The following is a 19,693-nucleotide window of genomic DNA, read 5'->3' on the forward strand; positions in this document are numbered from 1 at the left end:
CTGCTACTCTTTTTTTCTTCTACGGGCGTGCAGAGCAGAGGGGCCCTTCACTGACAGTCCCGCCGGAGATCGGGCCGGGATTCGGGCCCGGCCGAGCCCCGCACGGACCCCGCTGCGGCCCGGCCGAGGCGGGAGGGGCTGCGCCACTGCACACACGGGGGTCGCCACCGGCGAGGCTCCGGGCACACTGTCAAGCAGCCATTGAACAGCTGGGTCTGGCCGCGGTTTCTGCTGAGGGGACAGGACGGGAGGAGAAGGATCCCGAGTACTCCGGGAGCTGTTTCAGTCCCTACCTGTCCCCGCGCGCGGGTCCCGCCGGGCGCTCTCATCCCCCGCTGCCATAGCTACGGGCAGCCGCGCCGCCCGCCTCTCGCGAGAGCCGCCATCTTCCCGCGAGAGCCGCGGGCTGCGCCGGCGGCGGGCGCCTCCTCTGGCGAGAGGGCTGAGGGAGCGCGGGGCGGGGCTGCTGCTGCTGCTGCTGCTGCTGGGGCAGGGCCGGAGCACAGCGGCCTCAGACACGGCGCGATCGGACTGCTAGCGACTGCGGAGCGTGGGCACTGGTAGCTGCGAAACACGGCTGGAGGAAACAGACATGCTCACGTCTAGCGAAAGTTTACCTGTAGTTCACGTGAGCTGAGTTAGCTGACAGGTTAGGGCCAAGATATAGTGCGTTCAACACCATGGATACTTCAGGTGTGAATCTCAGGATGCGGGAAAATTGACTAAGGTCTTTTAGAAATTTGTAGTGTGAAATTTTGAATACTAGACAGCATGTTAAATTACTATAAAAACATTATAAAATTACTATAAAAACATTATAAAAACAACTCACATTCCTTGAACTGTATCAGCTGTACAAGCTGTGCACTGCAGTCTGATTTTCTTGTCACCAGTGCAGACTGAGGGCAATATTAACTCTGGTGTAACAGTATTCTTGGTGGCACCCAAGAAACACTTTTCAAGCCCACTGAAATATATGGGTGCTTCCCTATGAATTCAGGATCATTCATGAAGAGAGAATGTGAGGATAGCTATGGCAACCACCATTTCCATGACCAGTTGGTATCTCAGTGATACCTGGATAAACAAAAAAAAAAAAATAATTACTCAGACTGAAACATGAAGACATGAGGGTTAATACAGTTTCTTTTCTGCTCCGTTATTTCCACTGTTCCTTGTATCTGAGAGATTCAGTTTTGTAACAATTCTTAGAGAAGTGCCACCACCTCTCTAAGTGTACAGGAAGTTCTTTTCATTTAATTGTTTTTACGTAAGAGAAATGAGTTGATGCATGGTGTTCTGTATCTAAAAGATGTATGCCAGAATTTCCAGCTTCTGATAATTCAGGTATCCTGTTGGTGGTGTACCAGATGCACAGAATGTGCCTGGGGGCCTGGGACTGTTGTTTGTTCTGCCTAGAGCAAACAAAGCATAAGAGTCTGTGGATATGCATCTGCAATAGTGTTCATACTGCTGCTGTTAATATGGCATTTCTAACACCGCTAAAAATAAAAAAAAAAGTTTGTGCATTTGGAAGAATGTTTGTTTACTTGTATCTTCCCATCCCATTTCAGTCTCTTGCTTTGGGAGTCAAACCAACAATAGTGGAAAAGAGAACAAATGAGGAAGGCCTCAAGCCTCTCTTAGGGACCAAAGATAATTAAGAGAAACATTTAGAGAGAGTAGATACATAATGAAGCCCTGAATATGTGCTAGCTTGAGGCCCATGACAGTATGGCTGGTTTTGTAATGGAATATGGAACTAATTGCATGTCTGAGGCAGGCACTGTGGGGTTTGACTGAGGCACTCCTCAGTGTAATTGAATTTGTATAGCATCTGTGAGCAGGGGAGGTCCGGTGCCACGAGGCCCATAGGGTGGCCTTAGGCAGGGCAGCAGAAAGTTTCTCATTTGTTTGCCCCTCCTTCCAGGGACCACTTTGTTTTCCCCGCAGTGAATGATGTATGATGGGATTGTTGCTTAAAGCAGGAACTTCTCCCAGTAAGAAGGAGAAGTCCACGGAGTCCTTATTTACCCTTTTGTGTAGAGGGATGTTTTGGAGCAGAGCGCAGCTTTGCTTAGTGGCCAGCTTTTTCACAGCTCTTTGTGTCTTCCTTGTATGCTTTTCTTCTCCCTAGCTGTAAATGCAGGAACCTGGGGCAAAACAATGATGTCTGAGCCTAGGAAGAGTTGAGATCTTTGTCATCCTTCTGTAGTACAATTGCTCTGTCTCTGTCTGAATTTCCAGAAAACATTTGTTTACTGTCAGTAAGCCTTGTTACAAGAACCAGGAAGAATAACTGTTTCTTTTTGGCACCTGAAGAACTTAAAACCATAAATTAGTCTCAACTTATGTGTTTATTTGTTCACTCTCGATTTTTGAAAGGCAAATATTTGTTATTGTTCTGGCTTGAGCTATACCTTTTTCTTAAAGGGTAATGGTCCCTTGTCTCCAAATTTATTTGTATCTCTTCAGTTCTCTCTGAAATATTTCACACGACATTTTGTTTAAATGAGAAACAGACTTTTAAAATTAAAACTCTTTGCAAAAAACATTTTGTGTTTCTTATATGGTTAATCAAAAGATCAAAATAAACACAGAAAAAAGAACCCTGCAGATTTTCTTAAAAGTAGTTGGACAATATGCATTAAAAGTTTTGATGTAAATAATGTTTCTAAAAAATATAATTGAAAATCAAAGTAAGAGTTTATATTTGAGAATTTGTTTATTAAGCTGACTGAAGTTTAAGTTGCATTTTAAAAGCACTGCTTCGGGGTTGTTTATGTAGTTCTCTTCCCTTTACTGCATGTGTTAATTAGCACAAAATATATCTGAGCAAGTACTTGCACTCCTTAAAGCTTCATGTAAGTTGTACTGCAAGCAGATGATTGTCAGAGATAACGCTTACTGTGTGTTAAATACACAGAGAGCAAAAACATAAAGGCACTGTTAATTAATTACATTAACTGAAGAGACATTTACTAGTAGATATATGATCATAATTAATATAATTAATAACATATTTTTGCCATCATCTATAACTCCAGGCAAAGTTTTAAAACATCTGAGACAATATTTCTGGATAATATTGCTGAGATTTCTTTTAAATGCTTTTCTTTTGCATTAAAATGTGAGTACTATTTTTGAATGCATTTTTAGCATGGTTTGGATTCTTTATCATAGAATTTGTGTTCATGAGAGAAACATTTCAAAGCTTGGAAACTGTAAAATAATATTCCTAGAAATGACAGTGTAAATAACTAAAAATGTGAAAGCATTTTGTTTTGAATGAAAGATCTGGATGTCATAAAATTTTATGCAATCCATTTTTCACAGGTCAGCCCCTCTCTATTAAGTGGATTTTTAGCTGTTGTTCCATGGAGTATAAGCTTAATATCCAGTATATCCTATAAGGGAACTGTAGCCTTTTCAAGAGGATGAGCTCAATAATTTGTTCTTTTTTATCTCTAACTATGATGATCCTGCTTAAAAGCAGATGACTGACTTTCCATTCTGTAGCTTCTACTATGTGGGAGAAAATCCACTGTAATTAAATCTAATAAAATCCTCTAATTCCCAATATAAACACTTCTCTGACATAGGCAATTCCCCTGAGTCTACATCACAGCCCAAGGAAAACAAAGAACAGGAGCTCTTTCTTACTTCCTTTTAAATATTTGATCTTTATGGACAAACTTCTGTCCTGATTAACAGTAGCTGAAAGCCTTACTCACAGTAATTATTTTTGAGACAGAATTTGGATTACTGATTTTTCTCTCACTTGTAACATTACTTTGCATAATGACTAAACTAGCATGTAATTTAGGCTGTGTAAACAACAAGACAATAGTTGTCTGAATTGTTCTACAACATGTAGTGTTGTTTTTCTCATTTTGTACTAGAAACAAAAGCACATAAATCCTGCTTGACAGGATTTAAAAGTGCACTGGCAAAAGAAGAGCTATGTACCTTATTAAGCAAATGTACCGAAACCGAGGAAACAGCTTACAAGTATGAATTATAGCAATATTATTAACAATTTGCAGTGATAAAGTACTAATTCCAAGGACATTGCAACTTCTATCCCCATTTAGGGTTTGGGTTAATGGAGTGTGTTGACAAAACCCCTTGTCCAACAGTATATTGTGAACCAGAGAGAGCTTTGGGTACGTGCCCAGCCCTTTAGCTACCTGCAGGATCGTGCTGCTTTCCTTGTACCTGGGAGCTTTGAGACTAAGCCACCAGAGAGCACTGTGCTATTTCTGCATGTATTCCTTACCTGTCTGCGTGTTTAAGGACCTATTTTATTCAGTCTGTTTTTCTATGAGCAGAACTCAAGTGGTTGTTGTGATTTGACTGGAATTCCCAAACATTTTGCTGTCATTGTCCTATATGCATCCTGTGTGCAGCCCTTCCTTAAACTGACTAACCTCATCTGGGACCTTCACCCCACTTGTGGCACAGAAATCTCTTTTACGCTCAGACCCAGACCTGGGGTCCTTTGTGTGAGTGATGTTGCAGAGGTGCTGGCCTGCACTCTTGTGTCCTGGGTGGACCTGAGACCTGTGCTGTGACTATCTGGGGCAGCCCCTCCTCAGAGCAGCCAGTCCTCTCTGCACCTTGACATGCCTTAGCTGGCCCATGATCTGGAATACCTGCTGCTGAAAATAGATCATGACATGTAGCTACCAAACGATCTTGTTTCTGCCATTCCTGACATATTTACCATGAAAGTCTAATGTATTCCACTTTTTTTTTTTTAATCCCGTAACTCCATATTGCAGTAGGCTAAAATCTATGTCTGAAAAGGAAAGGCAATAAATGGCTTACTTAGTGGGAGAATATTTTGCTTCATGTCACCTTGTTTTCCTCTGAAGTTCTGAATTTCTAGCCTTGTCATTGTAGATTCTTGTATTAAAGTACTTTTGAATTGCAAAAGAAATCCATCTTCCTTAATTACAATGCAATTTAAAAGCTAGATTGATTTAAAATATTGGAAAACAGCAACCTTATCTCCAAAGAGAGCTCAAGCAGAGCTTCTTCATTTTTGTTGAAATGTTCTTCAGACCAAAGTACCACCTTAATATTTCTAAGTTTAGTCACAGAACTGAGTTATGGATACTTCTTAGTAATTTAACGGGATATATAATAAATGTTCTTTATCCTTTGCAGCAGAAAGGTTAGGAAACTACTCATAAATTATTTTTGCAGCTTGATTTTATTAGCATAATTTTAAACAGATCTCACAGTAGCCCTGTCAGTAGCTTTATTAAGGCATGTAATAAAGCCAACCACATAACTATCCCAACAGAATAAAAAACAAATACATGGCTGCAAGAATTTCTAGACAAGGAGGAAAAACTCCTAAATTAAAAGCACTTCAGTGGAAGCTATCCCCATGAATAAGCTGTTCAGCCCTGCTTACAGGAGGAAATGTGGAGGCACAAGAACAGAATTTCAAACCAGTCCCCAAGCAGGAATTCTTTAGTGGTTTTCCACAGTGCCTGCCTTTCTTCCTATTTGTGTGGCATTGCTGAAACTGCTGCAAGAAATGGAATAGACTTTGATGGTGTTTATTTGAATAAGTAATGCACTGTGGTAGGTGTCAAATTAGCTCTGTTATTATTAAAGCATTTGTTTTCTTGCTCTATAACTATGGGCAAGCCATCCTACTGTGGTGTGCCTCTGTTGCTTCCCAGCCTATCAACTTTATCATCTCTGTTATAAAAAAAAAAAAAAGAAAAAAGAAAAATAACCAAAAAAAACACCAAAAAACCAACACCAAAAAATTGCTTAAGCTGTCACCTAGTTTGTACTCTGGAGAGCTGGGGAATCTTATGTGACAGTGAAATACTTTAAGCTGGTTTTTTTGCTGACAGGCTGACTTGCTAGTTCATCTCTGATGTTTTTCTAATTTCCTCTCAAAGTCATCATTCTTCCCCATCACTTTGGCAGTATTTTTCCAAGCCACCCAGATGTATATAAACTTACGACCATCCCTGTTCAGTCCCTGATCTTTCTTCCCAGGCTAATAGTCTCATTCTGAGATTGAAACTTTAGTTATTGCTAATCCCCAAATTCTTTCAGCAACACTTTTTAAGGAGAAAACACAAAAGCTATTTTTCATCTTGGTGTTTTATTTTTTGTTAATATATGACAAAACAGGTTCATTATCAATCAGACAGGCAGCATGTAGCATTGCTAAACAGAAAAACACTTCCTTAGTCTTGGCCTCTAATGTGCTAGTGAATAAAAAGCTCCTTTTCCTCAAACTGTGTCTGATTTAGATTAACAATATAGTGAAGAGAAGTTTAAAACCTGCTAGGGACTTGTCTTGGCTGTGGGCAAAAGAAAGGAAGAGCTGGCTGAACTAGAGTTGCACTTTTCCGCTCCTTACTATCAACTTGCAAAGAGAAAGGGCTGAGAAAAAAGGGAAGGTCTTGGCAGTGGGGATTTACAGCTCTTCTGTTTCACCACACACTGGCACATTGACTGCAGTCTGGTACTCTGAGAAGTCTCCTGAAGGCATCCAAGGTATTGGGGTTCTGTTGAAGGAGGGTCTTTTGCTGAAATTTTGATTATAGATCATGAGAGATTCTGGGAGCAAAGGGCAAATATCAAACTGAGGCACTTTGAAGGTCATCCGTTTGGCTGCTTTTTCATAACCCCCATAAGGCATGGCAGTCCTGGCATAGGGGAATACATGGAGTTAGCAAACAGAGCGTAGGTAAACAACAGGATTTATAAAATAAATAGTCAAAGTTATCAATATTCTAAATTTTGCTACTGCTGCAATTGACTTTGCAATTGGCCAACAAATCCTTCATGAGAACATAGATGTATCCATTGCACATGTACTAAAAATTATGTAAACACATACACTGCAGTGCACTTCTTTCATGCTTCTTGCATCAATCTCCATCAAACCATACACCTTTCATACCTGTCAGTATTCTGTATGTGTAGCAGGCAGAGGCTACATTATTGCAGAAATGAGTGGGATGTGGGTTTGTCCTTGGTACTGATGTCCTGAAGCTATGAAGGTGGGTGGCCATATTGTACAGAGAGGCTAACAGAAACTTGTTGCGGCCTTAAAAATATTTGTAAAACTTTCAGTTCTTATCAGTAACAGCAGTAACATCCTGATCTGTATATTAAGTGCTGTGAAGAATGTTGCTGCTGCTCATAAGTATTTTTTCTGACCTCCTCAACTTCAAAGGGTTGCAGTAAAAAACAGTGGCAAACTACATCTCCTGGTAAAATGGGGAAAGAAAGGCAAATAAGATTAAAGTCCTCTTATCCAACTGCGTAGGTTTTCTGTACATAATTCGAATTAAAAATCTCTAGCTCTTAATGTATTTTGTCTTTGTAGTCTTCCAAACATTTTATCCACTGGAGACTGGGCTAAGCAAAATGACATGCAACTAAAACTTATTTACAGTACACTATGGCTATGGTCAGCATTATTGTGTTTTCTCTTGCTAAATAAACTGCATTGAATATCTTAGAAGACTTACCGGTTAAAAGACTTGTAATGGGGAAAATCAGCTTTAGGGCTGTATGACAGTAAGTCTGTGGAGAACTGACTTTTGTCCTCAGGGCTGATACCCATCGCTCGTTCCCAAGGGGAAATGTAAGTTTTAAATATAGTAACTTTTTTGCCTCCTGACTTTCCATCTGTAAACAGAGAAAGGTAAAGCAGTCTAGTTAGATGGCACTCTAACTGCATTGTGCTTCTGTATTGTGCTTCTGAAGTTGAGGCACCAGCTTTATTTCCAGATTCTGTAACTCCTACATCAATACAAGCTTTTATGGTGAGATTTCTGTTTTAAAAGGATGATCATACAAGGACTGCTTCTGTCCTTATCCACAAAAGCAGATAGTATCATAGTCTAAGAGCCACTCATCCTGGAATTTGCATTAAAGCATATATTTGAAAGCTTATTTTTCATTCTTTTTTTTGGTTGCTTTTATAGAAAGAACCAAAAAGTCCTCACCTCATCATCTCTTCCACTAACAGAGGGGAAGCTTTATATGAGGAAAGATGCTATATAATTTCTTAATTTACTTTTCTTTATTTTCTGTCAGATCATATCAGACATTATCTGGTGTTTTCTTTGCAATTACATGAATTCATCTTTTCACTCTTCTGAACTGGGATGTTAAAGACAAGTCTGTCTCAATCTCATCTCAGTCCATCTCAGGATGGATAAAAGCAGTTTGTAAATATTATGTGGTATCTCACTGGACGTTAAAATCCTGATCTCCTGACTGGAGCTGTACTTTGTTGATAAGTCAGACACTTGATTGCTAGAAATTTTAGATTAGCTTCTAGCTGCTTCATTAAGCAAATTAGTTTAGACAAGGGATTTCATTCTGCATTTCCCTTCCCCCAGCGGTGTATAATACCACCTTGCTAGTAAGAGCATAAGCTTTGTATTGATATGTAGCACACTTATAATATTTTCATCCTTCATAAACCTTTAAAATTCTGAGCAATGACATCTGCTTAGCTTGATTAGGGAAGATGAGAATAATAGATTAATGGAGAGAGACATTTTGGTGCTTTCATGGCGCTATATTTTGTGTAGAAAACAAATCCTTATGAAGTAAGTGGCAAAGAATGAAGACTATTATATGAACCTTTCTTCTTTATCACACCTCCTATATTTCTCATGCTTATTTCAAACCATGCCAAGTCCTGGGGTTTCCTGCTTTCAGAGAATTGCAGACACTTACAAGAATCTCATTTTCATTAAAAAATAAAAATAAAAACAACTACTCCCCTCTTTCTTGGTGATTCAATTTGCTGGTAAACTAAGCAGTTTACCAGCAAATTGATTGCTAGGGTCAAAACATAAAAGCAGCTGGGATCTGTCTCTGCAGTGAAAGCTATAGGATGATATTAATCCTCCTTCTCCCAGCACACAGGATAACAATGAAGAAAAATCTCCTGTAAGAAGACTATAAGAGTCCATACAGATTGATTTTTCACAGGAAATGTAAAAGCTGATTTTGATATAAAATGCACATTATTCCAGAATGTAAATGAAAAAACTTGGATTTTACAAGTCATTCATTTGGTTACTCAAGGCAGTTATTCCTGCTTCCAAAGCAAATATTTATTTTTTTTTTAAACCTATAGGAACTGTTAAAGTTACGGTTTCATCTGATGATTCTTATGCTAGGTATTTGTTTCTAGAGATTTCTAGTCAAATTAAACAAAGGATAAAATCAGGCAAAGTCTAAATTGAATTAAAACTACTTTTATTCGTAAAGATATTGCCTGATATTGCCTCAGTGGCCCAGTGGTGGTTATCTAATAACTTTTATAAATATTGCTGCTCCTTTCTGAAGATTGTCGGGAAAGTGTTCTTTGTTTATGTAGAAGCTTTGATTTGAAATCAGGGCTCAGATATTCAAGTCTGATATTCAGATCAGACTACTGGTCTAAAGAGTTAATAGCACTCTCTCCAGCAGTGGTCAGTGGGAAACCCTTGGAAGGAAGGAGTGCCACACTGGCATGGCATAGCTGTACTATGATAGGCCTACTGCTCTATCAGCCTTAGGAGCTCAGCAGGTAAATTTCCTGTCATTTCTGTGGTCCAGTCAAGGAAGGTATTTCTGCCTCCTGCCTTTGGTTGAGCAACATAGAAGCATACAAACAAAACCATCAAGATAAAAGCAGTTCAACTCTTCTAGACTTTATACTGGAACTTTGGAAGAACCCAGGTGTTAGATTAATTTGCTTGTCCTTAGGAGTAGGCTTGGCATGTGGTCTGATAGCTTTAGTTTCTTGCTCTTGCAGCAGGATACTTGCCTTTGCCAGTACCATCGCCTCCTTCTCCACCACTTCCAGATGATTTCCCTGCATGCTCCTCTTCACCATCTCTGGTGCCTCCTCTGCTTCCAGGCCTAGGAGGGACACCAGGATGCTGCTGCATACTGGAGCCGTGCTGCCCAGCTGGCATTCCTCCTACCATCCGCCCATGGGCATAGCTTTGAGCATCTTCTCCATAATGCCCTCCTGGTGGGATGAACTTCTGAAAGTGATCCTAGGGGAGGAGAAAATAGTATGGCTGAATCTGTTACAGGACATGCTCTATTCATGTTTGCAGGGTTGGGTCGTGAACTCCTGAGTCTCTGTGATCTGACCAGTTCTGTGTCTCCATTACAAAGTCAGTGGCAGAACTTCATGTGAGTTATTCCCTTTATTCAGTATAGGAGCAGCTGTGGAACAGCAGAAGTGGCAATGGAAGTACACATACCTCAGTCATTTTATGTGATCAGGGTGTTGTTGTCCCTAACAATTATAACTATGAAATAGAGGAGGAGGGGAAAGGAAATTTAGCTTTTGTTAGAGCAGGTAAAAGTCCAAACAGAGATAACGTTAGGTAACCTGTGAGAAAGCAAGCTGGGAAAGAAAAAGGAAGTGTTTTCATATCAAAACTAACATAACCCCAGCTTGATTACACTGTGGGAATGAAGTGTTACAGGTCACCAGAATAGCAGGGTATCTGTGACAACATAAAAGCCAGGGAGATGTCTGCCTTTTTCCCTGTTTTCCGTTTATATGAAGGTCTGCCTTGGGAGGAGTATTTAGGTGTTGAGAAAAACTGAAGAGATAGCAGCCTGGGAAAACAGAAAATACTTCCTGGAAACCACAAGGGGGAAATGACAAAAAGGAAGAATTTTGTTTGTAGCAGTATGTGAATTAGCAAACCAAATCTAACCAACAGGGTGAGAAAGAAAGTTGTATCCATCAGTAAAATTAAGTTGTTCTCATTTTGCAGACCATTCACTCTCTCTTGTCTAGGCTAGAAGGGACAATCTCTGCAGTATGTAGTAAAAGAGCAAACAATCCATGCAGGATTTATAGACCTTGTGGTATATACTTAGGTGCAATATCCTGTCTTTGCACACAGAAAATTGTGTGGAATATAAACTGATATAGTATGTTCAGAAAAATATTTTACATATTGGTATTAAGTGACATCAAAACTTGACTCCTGTCAGACTTAAAAAGGTATCTCTTGTGTAGTACAGCCCACACAGCTATATAATACAAGTAACCTGGGTTATATATCACGTATAGTCTTTCCTGTTGAACTAGGAAGTTGGCTATTAAATGCACAAAGATGCAACAAATACATGTGAGTGACATTGAATGAATCTGTGGCTCCTCATGCTGCGATTCTACCTGTATAAATTTATCTCAAGCAGCCTCAGAGATGGCTCTCAGAGGGTTAAGGCTTTCTCAGGGCTCTTACACCTAGCACAGTTTAGCAAAAAGAAGCTTTCCAGGCTGTAAACAGGCTTCCAAGGCCAGCTGTTCAGTCAGCTAAAAATAGTCGGGAAGTGAAAACCCCACAAGGCTCAAGGCAGAATTAGCTAACCCTCTGCTCCCTGTGTCTCCCACAACAGTGTCCAGGGTTTCACAGCAGGTCACCAGGCTGCAACCCAGGCAGGCAGCCAGCTGCAGGCTGAAGTGGCAGAGCTGGTGCCCCCAGGGCCTTTAGGGACTGTCTGTCCTTCTCCTAGCTGCAGGGAATTCCCTTTTTAGGAACAGAGGAGGTAATGTTCCCGTGAATGTCAGGAAGCACTGTGTGGGGAGAGGATTGTGAGCATTAAACTGCACACAGGAGCTAACGGGGCAATCTGCTCAATTATGCATGGCAGCTATGTAGCTGCAAAAAGGCAAACTGAAAAAGGGTATTTGGAGGGTTAGGGGTCAGAATGAGGTTATTTTCAAAATGTTAATATATATGCAAGGGTAATGCTTCTAATGATTTGCTCACTACTTTCAAAATAGAATTTGTATCTGTTTTCCTTCAAGTTTTACCCGTGCTGTGTGCCTATTCTGAGAATTAAATGCATATTTCTCTTACACGCTTCTCCTGCAACAGAAAAAAAACTCACAAAGCATCAGCATAACATGAGCTGCAGTAAAAAGGGCTGTTTTGTTTCTGCTCACAGCAGTATTTGATGTGACTAGGGAGGGGCATCATTGTCATCTGGTGTTATTTTAAATTGCAGTATTATCACTATGTAGGAATGAAGTTTCTCTGAAACAGAAGGTCTGTCTCAGGAAAGCCACTCCTAAATCTTATTTAGCTGCAAATTAAATTAGCTTGATTTGCCTTAAGCTAGTTCATGATTCTTCATGGGCCTGCTGGGAAAACATCTGATCTGCTAAAAGTAGGCAACTCCATTCAGATAGGAAAGATATGCAACACCCCAGTCTACTCACTAGAACAAAAATATACTTTTCTTTAGTTTTGGCCACCACAATTGTCTTAGCTCAAATTAACATGAGGCAAAAGGGAATAGATCTTTTTGAAAGATTTTCCAAGACAGCGGAGTTCAGGAATGACAGCCTCAAGCAGGAGTCTCAACATAGTCAAAGCTGCGTAGGTACAGCTTTGTCTCCAGTACAGGGATCACACCTCTGGTCAGGGTTTTAAAGTGGAGCTTTAGAGCTCACACTTGAGGAGAATGCATGTCTTGGGACGCTGCTAATACCATGTGGAACTTTTACATATATGCATATTCACATTATAAAACCAGCCTCTCTTGATTGACTGTGTTGGTGGGAGTTCCAGAAGGGAAGTCCAGGAATGTCAATTGAGATGGCTGGCAACCTTCTCCTGTTGGATCTGGGGACAGATCGCACAGCTCCTCCTGTCTGTGCATTGTTGGAGGGTGTGAGTATTATCAGTCCCTGGACATCCCTAAATCCACTCTAATAAGAGAACATTTGTTGCAAGTTCACGTGGTGGGTCCCCTGGGTTGGCTAAACAAATTGGGCTCATGTCTTTGAAGTCCTTAGTGCTAGCAAGTGCCTACTCCTGCAGGCTGAGTGCTTAGATGGACAAATTCTGAATTCTCTAGAGCATGTGCCTAATAAAAACCAGATAATGAAAGATGATCCACCTAATGGAGCTGAGATCTCTATGTATCTCAAGGCCCTGACGTCACTGCAGGCAGTCCCCAGGAGAGACACTGTGTGCTCCCTTTCAGCTCCTTGCTGTGTCCTAAAGAAAATGATTGAGGCCACCAAATGTGTTTCTATTTCCACCTCACTGATAAAGAGCTCCCCAAATATTTGATGCCTATGTAGTTACTAACACTTCTGAAGTTACTGGACTGTGTTGTCTCCGGGCAGCCACTCAAATGCTCCTTAATGGTGGGATGGGAGATTTAAAATTCAGACTTGGAGAGTCTCATAGACTGTCTGCTCTTTTTATCAAAGCGTGGGCCTCAGTCCTTCATTTGGAATTGCATAGCCTTAAACCTATGACTCACTTTTTTAAAAAGGATGAAAAAAGAAGCTGTTGAAGAATCTTTCACTATTATTTTTTGAACTTGTTACCCCAAGAGGCACAGCAGGTTGAGCTCCTGCTTTCTATGTTCAGGTCCATTTCTGACTTGCTGTTTCATCTTAGGCAAAATAATTTTTGCCTCTGTGCCTGAATTTACCCATCTAAATAATAGGAATTTTTATCTAATGCTACCCAAAATTAGATACATCTTATTTGTATATTTTATATCATCTTCGCCACATTTTCTTTGTGGATGAAAGAAACTATACTTCAGAATTTTGGTCCAGAGTTTTCTCATAGTGGTCCAACAAATTGCTGTGGAAAATAAAAGGCTCTTTTTTTCCTGTTACTCTGCTTTTCGCACACCAGTCACTTCTTGAATAAGAATGCAGCAGACTCCATGTTCACTCTTACACAGCTTTGGGTATAATGGGACCTCTAAGTCTTCTGCACCAATCCAGCTCCAGTGCAGCAAGGCTCATTTTGTTAAACAAGTTACAATCTCACCTGGCTTGCTCCACTTAGGTCAGAACTTGAGACTTGTATCTTAGCCTTTAATTATCCTGTAATGTTTGATCAAGAGGTTTAACATTCCATGCAGATCAGAACTCCTAGAAAAAAATATTTTCCTAACATTTCCCCTTTAACCTTACCTCCACTGATCTTGATTTGCATTCATCTAAACACATTAAGGGGCATACAGAGCCATCAGTGCATGCCTCTGTAATAAACCAACCAGCTGCATGTTAATATCTTTGTTTCTCCATCATTGTTTTCCTTCAGACACTGTAACATGCCTGGCTATTTATCATGGAAAATCTCTGAGGCAGGTTGAGTGTGTACTGCTCTCTGCTGTGAAGCATCACTTTTAGTTTGTAACACAATCACTTCCATTTTCTTCCTGCTACTTCTGCCTGCTCTGAGTTCCTGTTCAGCACCAAAAAGAGTACTAACTCCTACCATTATTCAGAAGAGCAGTATTCCAAATCTTTTGACTTCTTAGATTTTATTCCACAGTTGGCATCAGCTTAAAAGAGACCTCTTGACTTGAAGTCCAGCAGAAATTGCCAACATATCCGTTTGTTTTCATACAAGGTTTGCCATGATTGGAAGCTGCATTTATTATATAACTTGTAGATGAGTGTAAGAAACAACCAAGGTGGGGATTTTGGTTGTGGGTCGGTGTGGTTTTTGAGGTACTACTGCTTATAATTGTCTATTTAGATATTGGTTTTTGTTTTAAGATCTGATAATAAGACATAAAAAGGAGAGAGAAAAATGAAGGTCTTCTACATATAACCCAAATCAAGCCACAGGTTTTGACTAGCAGAAGGACTATATTTAAGGATTCTTACTGGAAGAAAACAGTGATGGCAACATCCGAGACACATAACTATGGCTTTGTTTTCAGTTTCCCCTTAATGCCCAGCAGCAAAGTGTCGTCATCTGTTTGATGACAGCAAGGTCTTACACTGTGGTTCAAAAGCAGAGGTGGGATCTCGAAAGAAGTTAGGGCAATAATGAGTGAGGTTGGAGGGCTAAGAAATATTGTTTCACATGATCTTAATGTGTTTGAGGCCAAACACATTTAGCATTACGAAGGAAAGGTCTGTGACCTGCTGATCTATTAACTGCTGAACCATGAAGTGGGATTTAGGAGATCCAAAGACAAGACTGAGACCCTGTCTATGGTTTTGGGTGACTCATTAATCTACCCCATGGTTCATTTTCACCATTAAAAAATAAATGTAGTGATTTCCCTCATTCTCTAGCTGGCCAGATGATACAGCAATAGAGCACATAGCAAGACAGGTTTTCATCGTGGTCTTTGGTCAGTAATGAATTATATCTTGCAGCTCCACAATGACGTGAAAATATCCTCTGAGACATGGAGAGAATCCACAGTTCCTGTGGATGGCACAGTCTGGGGTGAGGAAAAGAAATCCTACATATGATTTACTGGACAGGGTTCAGAAAAACCCAGCTTTTCCAGCACAGCACCAAACAAGGAGGATGTTGCCCACATTCTCCCTGTTTGGCAGGATATTGGTGTCAAACTCGCCCCTCTCTAAAACCTTCCTCTTGTACTGTGTATTTGCAAGCAGAGAGAGTCACAGTATTAGAAACAGCTCCACAGTAGGTAGTGCATTTCATTTTGCTCATGTTGGGAATGGTCAGTCCTTTTGACTGGGGGTTTAGCTACTGTTTGCTTTTAACTGGATGTGAAGAGCTGCAGCAATGACAGACAGTGGCGGGTTTTCACTTTTGCATGGAGCTCTCTGACATTCATGTACACACAATAGATATGTTTCCTCTGCTGCAAGTAAAGAGAGTGATCTGATTGTCCAGTGTGGATTTTTGGCTGGTGGAAAAGGAGGAGGAGGGAAGCAGAAGGGTGGGTCAATGACACATGACTGCTGAGATCTTCTCCCTTGTGTGGAAGGTTTATGGCTACAGTACAGGCTATTCTGGAACTCCTTATATGGTTTGGATTTATTTTTAATAACCTTTCTCTTTGTTTGTGTTTTATATTACATTATCTTGCTGGTAAACTTCTTTTGTGAGAAAGAAACAATACATACTCCATCCCAGACCTGCCTTGCCCTGCTTTCTTCAGTGTGTTCTGAGAATATTTTAAGACAGAACAGTTAAGAAATCTATGATATAAAAGCAGAAAACACACCACCAGCTTCAAATTTCTTCTCTGTCCCACAACCTCAAAGACACAATAACTTATTTGGGATGGAGAGCAAAGGACATGGAAGTTAATTGTGAGGAGGAAGTAACTGGGTGTAGCAGCAGGACTTCTTACGCTGCCACTATCTTCTTCACAGTTATCTTTTGTTTAAGCTTTCTTTTCTGCATCTGCCTTTGAGCAGATAGAGGAGCAAGAAAAGAAAGGAAAAGAAAGCTAAGAAGATACTGCAATTAAAAGGGCTTTTTTGATGGAAGTTATTTGGTGCTAAGGTCAGGCTCTGTCCTGATGGTTTGGAAGATAACAGGCTACAGATCTGTTGCCTTTACCTGCTCAAGAGCACCCAGCTCTCTGAGACAATGACTCACTTGCTGCAATTGCTCAGCTTTTCTTAAAAGTCTGACTGCAGCAAGGCTGCTCACTCGTGCTGCCTGCAGTGGTGACAATAGTTACCTGCAAGGGCAACTATTGGATCAACCAGTGAGCGCATGGAGTGGCCAGAAAACCTGTAACAATTACATTTTGATCTTGCTAAACTGACCCCAAGCGAGGGCTGTAGGGCAGACCAAAGTCTTCCTGCACTGACCAATGGAGTTTTGTTATCTGTACCATGGATGTGGAGGGAAGACTTGTAGGCAAATCATGGAGGATTTTAAACAGAATGCCAGCTGCCATTTGGAGACCATGCCATGGTTCTCATACAGCAAAGCCATAAAGAAAATCCTAGACTTTTTAAAGTATTTTCTAACCCCCAGCTACATTTCTCCATGGCACAGAATCTTAACAGTTATGCTAAAAGATCTTGGGAGCAGATGTGTTCTTACAAAAGAGAGAGAAAGATTCACTACAGAAAGGGTGTGGACTGAAGGTCAGGCACAGATGAATAAACAAAGTAGGAAAAGCATCTAACAAAAGAGAAGCAATTGTCATCAGCATTTGTAATGTCAGTCATGGAGTGACTGTGCATGTCCAGTCTTGGATCAGTTTGTCACAACTTATTTGTTTTGGATTGTTCTGATTGGACATTCTTTAATGACACCCTGAAAATTTTTGAGACTTTGGACTTTAGCCTTTTTATTCCATCAATTTATTATTTTCTCACTCCTCACTGCACCAGATTCTCACATACGAACTTGGCCCTCATATGTTTTAATATGTCTGAAATTACTGAGCAACAGTATATAAAAAACAGAATGCAAAAAACCAGTATATATAAAAACAGAATGCATTTCTCTAGGATATTTATCTGTGGAGTCCGAAGTTCAACATACCATTCATTCTCACATTCTTTCTAGGAGATAATTCTCTGAAGAAATGAACTGCCTAAGGCAGAAAGAGATGACAAGACTCCCCAAAGTTTAACATCACAAGATATGCTTGCTCTATCTCTGGTCTGTTATCCCTCATCTGTAATTTTACTTGCTGTAATTTTATTTTTATTTTTTTTAGTTAGGCATCTTTTTGCATTCTGTCATTTTTAGAAGTGAATCACAGGTATTTTCTTATTGCTGTGTTTGAAAGCATCAGAGTACTAAAAGATAGTGTGTTTTTGTTTGGCAAAACATTTTCTTCAGCTTAACTTTTTTTGTTTTCCTTGAGTTTCCTTGGACTGGAAAATATATGCCATAAAGGGATGTCACCAAACCAACTTTGAAGAACACCAGAAGGTGAGGTGGTACATTCAAATGCACATAAACCTTAAACATTTTATATTTCTTTTACTGGATGCTGATAATCATGTTAATAGAGAGTTTCATTTAAAAAAGTTTAGGTGTCTTCAAAAAACTTTAGACCTGCAACTAGCTGTAGAAAGAAGTTTAAATAACAGTACTAATGCAGGGGAAAGGGAAAAGAAAATGAATGTCTGTATTTATACACCATATCTGAAAAGAAAATGTTTTAGAAGAGGACAAACAACTTCTAACAAATTAACTGAAAATATTTCAGAGTCAGGTCAGAAGTTTCACTTGTGGAACTTGCAGATATTAGCAGAGGACTCTGTCCAGCAGAAAGCATAAAAGTAGCTTAGACTAAAAATAGAACTGCATCTACTGGAGCTCAAGTCAGACCTGGATGGATCATTGCCATAATGCAAAGAAGAAATGGAATGGGTACAAAACCAATTAGCCCTGTGTGAGGTCTGAACACCTGCCAAACATGCAGCCTTCCTTCATCACTCAGTACTGAATTTTGTCATGCTTCTATATGTGTGATACCAAATATTTTCCAGAGGAAACTAATGCTGCTGCCAAAAGGAAATAAAACTTGAGTATTTATGTATGGTTTTCTTCCTTCACTTCTTTGCTAGTAGACGTCCCCCTACCCCCCACCCACACACATTAAAATTAGAAGAGAGCTTGGGCACACTCCATTCCTTCTTTCCCTGAGTGTATGGAGTAGCATTTTAGTCTTAATCTTCAACTTACCACAGAATTGTCGGTGAAGGCATCAGGGTTATTCTCATAAATGAACTTCTCCACTCTCAGCTGACGTAATTTGAACATCTTGGATCCTTTGTTAGTGAGGAGAGAAAGCTCTTCTAGCATCACATCTCTGGGGATGCTGATCTTCTTCCCCAGGTTCAGCTTGGACACCTCTTGTGGCATAGCTACAAAACACATACAGTGGGACACTTTAGGAAGTACTCGGGTCCATGTCTTTCATCTATTGCTTCCTAGCACCAGTAGTGACTTCAAAGCACCCAAATTATCTTCTGAATTAAGATTTTAGGAAATTATCTACGCATCAAGTTTTTACATTGATGACACTTTGGATATAGATGTTTGGGATTTACTCTGGATTGCAATCAAAGCAAATCTGCAGAGAGAAGTTGCAGAGGGGTGGAACTAGATGGGTGTCTCCCATATCTGAAGCATTTCAGTCAGTGCAGCAGGATTTCTTGGTACTGCCTCAAATGACTACTTTTCCAAACCTCTAAAACCTTCCTCATTCTGTCAGAAGAAAAGAAAAGATAAGGACATCACAGCTATTTAAAAGTTACCCTACCCAATACACACGTATTCTTTAGAAAGAAAAATGTTTCAGGCCATATTCTTCTTGCACGATTAACTTCTCTGACTTTGTCTTTTTCAGCTAATGAGTGCTGGCATCAAAGAAACTATTTTACACAGTGAAAAAACAAGTATGAGACAAAGGTTATAAGAGAGAGAACAACATAGAATATATCTAGGCACTGTAGTATTGACACCTGTAAAAGATCATGTTTTCTGTCCATTTACACTGGTGTGCATCCAAATTAGTGCTGCAGGAGAATACAAGTTTACAGAGTGCAATCTAGGTCGACTTTTGACCTGGGTGTGTGCAATGCTTTTCAGCTGTAAGATAGAAAAGGTGATGTGGTTGAAGGCTGGGCTTCAGTAAAATTTGTGGCTCTGCCTCCTGGTATGTTCACTGCATGTTTTGCTTTGGGAGTTCAGTCAGACAAGGTGATATTCTAAAGGCCAAAATTCAGGTTGAAATCCAAACAATTCTTACATGTGCAGTTTTGCATATCTTACCTTCATGTGTCAGCTTCCCAATGAGTTTAGTGGACTTTTTCCTTTTAACAGGAGCAGGAGTCCCTGCAAGGGGCATTCCCACAAAGGGTTCTCTGCTTTGCTCTAAACACACAAGGAAATGGAGAATGAAACACTGGAAATGTATTTCTTGCCTCTCT

The 19,693-nt window shown here is 40.1% G+C and overlaps 2 protein-coding genes and 1 long non-coding RNA gene across 23 annotated transcripts in view; 1 reads left to right on the forward strand and 2 right to left on the reverse strand.

Annotated features, from left to right (window-relative positions):
* The window catches only part of USP54 (ubiquitin specific peptidase 54), a 93,282-nt gene extending 92,694 nt beyond the window's left edge, over positions 1-588 (reverse strand). For 3 of the 20 annotated variants that reach the window (XM_086901035.1, XM_086901032.1, XM_086901033.1), the window contains exon 1: positions 1-507. The gene's annotated coding sequence lies outside the window, so the exon portion shown is untranslated. The other 17 variants (XM_086901053.1, XM_086901048.1, XM_086901055.1 and 14 more) reach the window with 14 other exon arrangements.
* The window catches only part of LOC147651912 (uncharacterized), a 27,491-nt gene continuing 8,230 nt past the window's right edge, over positions 433-19,693 (forward strand). Inside the window, exons 1-2 of the long non-coding RNA XR_015290206.1 lie at positions 433-649; positions 17,313-17,684. This is a non-coding gene — a long non-coding RNA (uncharacterized LOC147651912). The remainder of the gene's footprint in view (positions 650-17,312; positions 17,685-19,693) is intronic.
* Positions 6,118-19,693, reverse strand: part of MYOZ1 (myozenin 1) — a 15,802-nt gene continuing 2,226 nt past the window's right edge. The window contains exons 2-6 of one of the 2 annotated variants that reach the window (XM_023929432.2): positions 19,536-19,637; positions 18,444-18,625; positions 9,821-10,055; positions 7,518-7,677; positions 6,118-6,686 (exon numbers count right to left, since the gene is read on the reverse strand). In XM_023929432.2, coding sequence (XP_023785200.1) covers positions 6,455-6,686; positions 7,518-7,677; positions 9,821-10,055; positions 18,444-18,625; positions 19,536-19,611 — 885 coding nt within the window. In that variant the 5' untranslated portion in view covers positions 19,612-19,637 and the 3' untranslated portion in view covers positions 6,118-6,454. The remainder of the gene's footprint in view (positions 6,687-7,517; positions 7,678-9,820; positions 10,056-18,443; positions 18,626-19,535; positions 19,638-19,693) is intronic. The other variant, XM_023929433.2, reaches the window with a different exon arrangement.

The sequence above is a fragment of the Cyanistes caeruleus genome, chromosome 8, assembly GCF_971803275.1.
Source record: "Cyanistes caeruleus chromosome 8, bCyaCae1.hap1.1, whole genome shotgun sequence".
NCBI classification, from domain to species: Eukaryota; Metazoa; Chordata; class Aves; order Passeriformes; family Paridae; genus Cyanistes; species Cyanistes caeruleus.